The sequence below is a fragment of the Falco naumanni genome, chromosome 5 (genome assembly GCF_017639655.2).
Source record: "Falco naumanni isolate bFalNau1 chromosome 5, bFalNau1.pat, whole genome shotgun sequence".
NCBI lineage: Eukaryota > Metazoa > Chordata > Aves > Falconiformes > Falconidae > Falco > Falco naumanni.
Genome location: NC_054058.1, coordinates 1,332,459 through 1,338,701, shown reverse-complemented (window position 1 = coordinate 1,338,701; position 6,243 = coordinate 1,332,459). Strand labels below are relative to the sequence as shown.

The following is a 6,243-nucleotide window of genomic DNA, read 5'->3' as shown; positions in this document are numbered from 1 at the left end:
TCTCAGAGAGGCAATGAAAGAAATCACGTCTTTCCTAGTGTGATGGCTTCCAAGAAAGCACTCCTAAACACAGACAACGGTTAAAAAACCAGCACACGTTTCTGGCCCAAGCAGCCAGCCTAGCTGCCTGGAGAACTTCACAATACGCCTCGGGTCACCCGGTGAGCTCACAGCTTCCACCTTCAGCCTTAACAGTGCCTGATGGAAGGAACGTACCAAGCCCTTAAACACTGTTTCATTTTCTTTCTCCCATTTGGTTTGGGCTGCAACGCCATTCAAAAAAGTCTGATTTTCAATCTCATACTGTATGTCATACTGCTGTACCTCTTCCAGAAGCAACAAACTTCCTAATGCAAGATCCACCTGACAACCTGAGCGCTGCCTCAGAAGAGCCGCAGGAGCCCTACGGACATTGCCAAGCAGTACACATAGATCTTGTTTATCTTCCTACTAAGACTCGGTTGTGCTAATGATGTGTTATAACAATTCCAGAGGCAAAGAAACCATACTGGAAGGCATGGGGAATTACTTCAAGCTTGCCCAGAGATGCAAACTGCACAGAGGTAAGAGCTGTTCCGGAAATCCTCAGAGCAGCAGCAGTCTCGCCAGCAGCACCATCACGTGTAGGACTGGCTGGCGCGATTTGGTTCTTCAACAGTCTCAGTGCTGACAGTTAAAAGGAACGCAGGATCAAGAACACGTATGTTTTCCAGGGTCATTGCCTTCCTCTCCTCCTTTAAGATTAAGTGAAGTGACTTTGGCCGCCAGTATTTAGTTGCCATCAAGGCATCCACACAGGCATTTAAGTCCAGTGAAGTCTCGAGGCAGCAGCTGCCTCAAATGACTGTGTGGCTTCTTCCCCGGAGCCCCAGGCACCAGCCCCGACTCAGTTACTGAGCTTTCAGTAACCTGCCCCATCATCCGTGGTACCCTCCTGAATCCCAGAGGGTGACCCTGCCTGCAGTGTTCCACTGGGAACTTCACCAGCAGAAAGAACAACAGCTCCCACCTGCTGCCCCCGCAAACATGCAACTTAAAAGGCATTCTAGCTCTGTGGGCAGTCCCGCATCTTCGTCTCCTTAACACCCAGTTTAAAATTAGTGTTCAAACCTGAGTGTAATAGTTCCACCTTATTACTGATGCTGCAAGCAGCAGTCAAGAGATTCTTCGTTCTCAAAAATCTTTTCACCTTACCAGCCTGTGGGGTTTCTGGAAGGTGCCTAGATCAGATCTCCACAACCAGACAGAAACAAATGCATTCATTTCAATTTTCAGAATAAGATAAAAACACGTGAGATCACTTTTCTGGCACTACACACCACATGGCAGAGCTAAGAGAAGAACCCCAGAGCTCCAGCAGCTCCCTGGCCCATCCTCTGAGAGCACACTGCCTCCTACTTACACACAGAACAGATCATCCAAAACAGCGTGACCTTCACACGAGTGGAAGCTAGAGGCATTCTCCGAGAGTTCCTGTTCCAGCAGCAGCACATCCCTCAGGAAAGCAGAGAATATTGGTTTCAGTGTTTCTAGCAAGGGACATTAACCCTTGTTACTCTCATGTCAGCCTATAAAAGTGCCTCATTTCTCATCCAAATGGAACTTACAACCTTTTTACAGTCGTTGCTGTTGCCAGTTTTTTTACCATCCCTCTTAAACTGCTGCTAGCAACGCTGAGAGTGCTCCTGTAAGAGTTTCAACAATGCCAAATACGAAGTTAATATAAATTCCTCATTTCTGCTAAAGATTTCTTTTGGCACCTGTGAGCATTATACTAGCCAGACAGTCTCGTTAGGAAGCAGTGTTCGAGCAATAACATACAATGATCCTCATACTTTCAGCACCATTTTTCCTCCAAAACAGAGTCCTTCACCTTCTCCTGAATGTTATTTATTAGAAGGGTAATGTTACACTACACGTTTAGCTCTATTAAAATGCAAATAGTTTACCTGCCCTTGGCTTACCACGTAATTCTGATCAGTCTGCACCAGTGAGCTGTTCCTTTCACAGTTCACAAGTCTGATCTCCCTTCCATACGCATATAATCTGCAGCCTTTGTTAGAAGGAGATCTTGTTTCTTTTCAGCTGAGTAGTAAGGTTAAGTAAAGCAAGGCCAAGAACTGGTTGCTGGAAGATCCTGACGGAAATACACTCAATTAAGCACCATTTAAAATTAAATTGAGACCTATGAGTTAGCCACATTTTAATCCATTTAATGTGTGCCATGTTGACTTTTGTATTCTTTTAGTTTTCAGTCAAAATATTATGCAGTACCAGTCAAATGCCTTACACAGTCTAAGTATATATGACAACAATATTACCTGTGTCAACCAGGCCTGTCACTTCAAACAAACATACCAAGTTTAAAGATTTATACTTATCTGCTCTGAATTCACATATCCACAGCAAAAGTAACAAACACTGGCCAGGCTCCTTACACAGGAAGGCACACCATTCAGCTTAAATGGACTCTCTTTTTAATTCACTCATTTAGAGGCAACTGTCATTATTTTCTTGGGGGGGCAGGGAAGGGAAACGCCAATGCACCACATTGTTTTCACTAGCCTGGAAGAGAAAACACTTATATATATATAGATATATAGATATGTATATATATACACACATAGGCATGTGTGTATATATATACGTGTGTGTGTATATATGTATATATACACACTAGTGTATATATACACAGAATATACATATATGAATATACAGAATATATGCACACACACTTTGCTCAGATTTGTTTACAAAATATGGAGCATTTTTATACCATCCAATAAGAGGTACATGATTTTAAACAAATCTTATAGAAATGACATGTTATTGGAAATTTACACGTAAAAAAATCCAGCACAAAAAAATCCAAAAGCTAAAACAAGATTTTGCTACTAATCAGTGCTTCTATCACCCTTCAAGAAAAGAGAAACACAGTTATTTATATGTGATGTAAAGGCAACATTGAGGGGTTTTTTTGCTTTTTTTTTTTTTTAAATTAACCACCAAATTTAACCCCCTAAAATTACAAAGAATCGAAGTCCATTTACAGATCAAGTGCAGTAAACTAAATGTTCCTTCAGCACAAAGCAGCACTAGAGAAAATAACCGGGAGAGGGAAGGTGGAGGCCAACCAGCTTAGCTAGGGAGGCAGCAGGTGGCTTCTGCGGTGGCCACACAGGTCAGTCTCCATCCTGAAGCACAGACAGAATTGAAGACTGCATTTAAATAATGGTCACACAGAGCTGATGTTCAGGCCCTTGCCTAGCTTCTTTCAGCAGTTTAAGTGATTTTTATATTTTGATTATTCTGTATCCAATGGGCTGTTTTTGCTTGTGCAGTGGCTTGTCACTGAGAGGAGTCATTAGGAGGATCTTGCAGACCTGCCACTAATGCTGACCGCAGGTACATGACGCTGCTGTTGTCAGTGGCGATTTTGAAATGTTTACGCTGGACAAATGTGTGTTCCAAGCATCCAAAATGGCTTGAAAGAACATAGCCCGATGCAGGGGGGGAGCGGACAGCCTGGAGAACCCACTGCATTTACAGAAATGGAACCGCCACTTCTGGTCAGGCGGCGTCTCCCCAGTCGTGTGAAGGGTTTGGTGTCAGTGTCAGCTGAACTCGGTGAGGAGTGGCCGGCCTTTGCATCAGATGTCTGTGATCCAAGCAGGTTGCGGAGCCAAGAACATGCTGCTAGCAGAAGGGCAGTCTACAGCTGCGGATGGCAGCTGTCATGCAGTCAGCGATGCCTTATAGATGTCACCTGTAGGAACCATGCCTTCCATGCTAATTCACCTGAAGTCCCGTAAGCAGCAGAAGAGAAAAATGAAATGAAAGGGCCAGGCAGATCCGGGTGGAATATTACTATCCTTTGAATGTAGTGTCATTTTAGTTGTTAAACAAGGGACTTGGACCAGGAGGATTCTATTTGATCAGGTGAGCTGGAGAAGAAGCTCTTGTCTCGTGAAAATGAAAAGGAGATCTAACGCTCCTTGTGCTAGGCTTTACAAATTAAGATTTCTGTATTCAGAAGGTAATTTTTCAGAAGATAAATCTGTTCAAGTCACACTGTGTAAAAATGTAAAGAGGCAGACAGGAATTTTTCAGCCATAACTACAATACCAAGGACCAGGTTCTGGAGCATGAAGTCAGAAAGGGCTTGATTTGTAAGGAAGGCCCAGCTGGATCATGCTGTGCTGGCAAGCAGAAGTAGGGGTAGTTTCTCTGTTCTAGAAGCTGGTCTGGAAAGTCATGTCTGGGGAGGTGGTGAGAGAGTGACCTATTCACAGGCTCTTTTTTTGTGGATGGAGAGGAAAAACTGGGAACGTATCCAAATCTCCACAGTGGTCTGCAATCCAGCTTGGGAGCTCAGTGTTGAGAACAGACGGGGCCAGATGTGGTCAGTACTCTCAAGAACCAGAAAACACATCCATTGCAGCCTGTTGTTGCAGGGGACAGAGAACTTATTCCATTATTTGTAACATGTTCCATATGCCAATAACCCCAGCTGGCACGTACAGCAAAGTAGATGCATTGCCATGTGAAGATTTAACACATCTCTCATAGCCATCCAAAGAGGCATCCAGGGAAGAATACGGGGAATGAATTCAGCTACGTTCTCAGAAAGTCTGAATGTCTCCCTGGACTGCAGGCACACACTGCAGCAAATATAAGAGAAAGGCAGTCTTATCTTGGATGCCAGGAGCGTGGGGGCCAGTGGAGAGGGATTATTTTCCTGTAATAGGAGAGGGAATATCTTAAAGTGTAGAAAGGTGCCTTGACTCCACAAAGATGACAGTGGAGAGGTTCAGAATCTAGAGGAGAAAGGTGATTCTGGTGACCCCTTGCCAAGGAGGGGGCATCCTGCCATGGAGAGCCAGAAGTTTTCCAGACGTATGTAAGAGCATGTGCACAAGGCAAGCGAATGAGCGCAAACAGGGTTATGGAAAACAGTGAGAGAATCACTCCACGGGTGGCTTGTGGCTCGACAACAGGATTGGCTAGGTAGAGGAGCACACAGCACAGGGGCACCTCAGAGCTGGAAGCCTTCCATGGGAGCCTCACACTGCTGGAAGATGTACTGTTGCTGGTTGATATCCACCTGTGGGGCAATGCTGCTGTCTTCATCCTCTGTTCCGAAGTAGTGCTCAATCAGATCAAAGGCCTTCTGATAAATCTCTTGATTCTCATGGCTCTGCAGGAATTCGATCTTGTCCAGACCTGGAGAGAAAAGAAGCACATAGAAGTTACAGCTTGGTGAGAGCATATGCCCCTGATCATTTTCAGCCTGTTGTGAACATCAAGTTCCACGAAAATTCTCTCCCACGTTCAGAAAGAACGCGTTCCTCTGTGGAGACCCTCACCCAGCCTGTACTCTCCACAACCAAGAGAAAACAGGTTGAACTACAGAGTTCCCTGTAACTATGTGATGTGCCTCAGGTTGTGTCTCTCTCTCTCCCCTTTCTCTCAAAAAAATGAAATCAACAAACTTGCATGTGTAAAGAACAAGGCTTCAAAGACACTTTCTGAAGAGATTTTCAGGACCATGCTTCCTGAAAGTGTGTTCACAGTGCTTTGATAGCAAGGCCGATGACTACAGAATCACACAACTGCAGGTTGGAGGAGACTGCTGGCAATCCTCTAGTCCAGCCGGCAGCCCAGCCCAGCACCACTGCCAACACCAGACTGGGTCAGCTGTGTCTAGCCAAGACTTAAAACTTCCAAGGATGGAGACTCCATTAACCAACCTGCATCACATGTGCATACAATACAAGATATACACTCATGCAACCAGCTTTTGGGCAGACATTAAGCAGACGAGCAAATCTTGCTTAATGTATCAGGCCTTGTAGCCAGAAACAAATGCAAAGAACACAGCAACCTAAACTATCTCTGACACCTGGGAATGATGCTATAATGAAATCCAAGCCTTAGCTGCTCTAGTAAATCTCTAATATTGGGAATGGTAGTGGTTTTCTTGTCTGCTCCTTTAACTATGTATAAAGACTAGAGGAAACAATTCTCTCATACTCTGTAGGCACTTCTGCAACACTGACGTGAAAAGGGAGGTTAAAACCTCGAAGCAGGCAAGAAAATAAATCCTGATCTGGTACAGCTCTTCCCTGGAAGTCAAGGTAACCATGAAGGGAACCATGGTTCAAAAAACCATGTTCAGTGATACATACTCCTATACTGCTCTTGATAACTCATTATTTTTCTTAATAAGTATTTGCCAATCAA

At 44.3% G+C, this 6,243-nt stretch overlaps 1 protein-coding gene across 1 annotated transcript in view; it reads right to left on the bottom strand.

Annotated features, from left to right (window-relative positions):
• Window positions 1-2,197: 2,197 nt before the first annotated feature.
• KPNA1 (karyopherin subunit alpha 1) overlaps window positions 2,198-6,243 on the bottom strand; it is a 54,284-nt gene continuing 50,238 nt past the window's right edge. Inside the window, exon 14 of the mRNA XM_040595339.1 lies at window positions 2,198-5,223. Within this exon, the coding sequence (XP_040451273.1) occupies window positions 5,036-5,223 (188 nt within the window). The 3' untranslated portion in view covers window positions 2,198-5,035. The remainder of the gene's footprint in view (window positions 5,224-6,243) is intronic.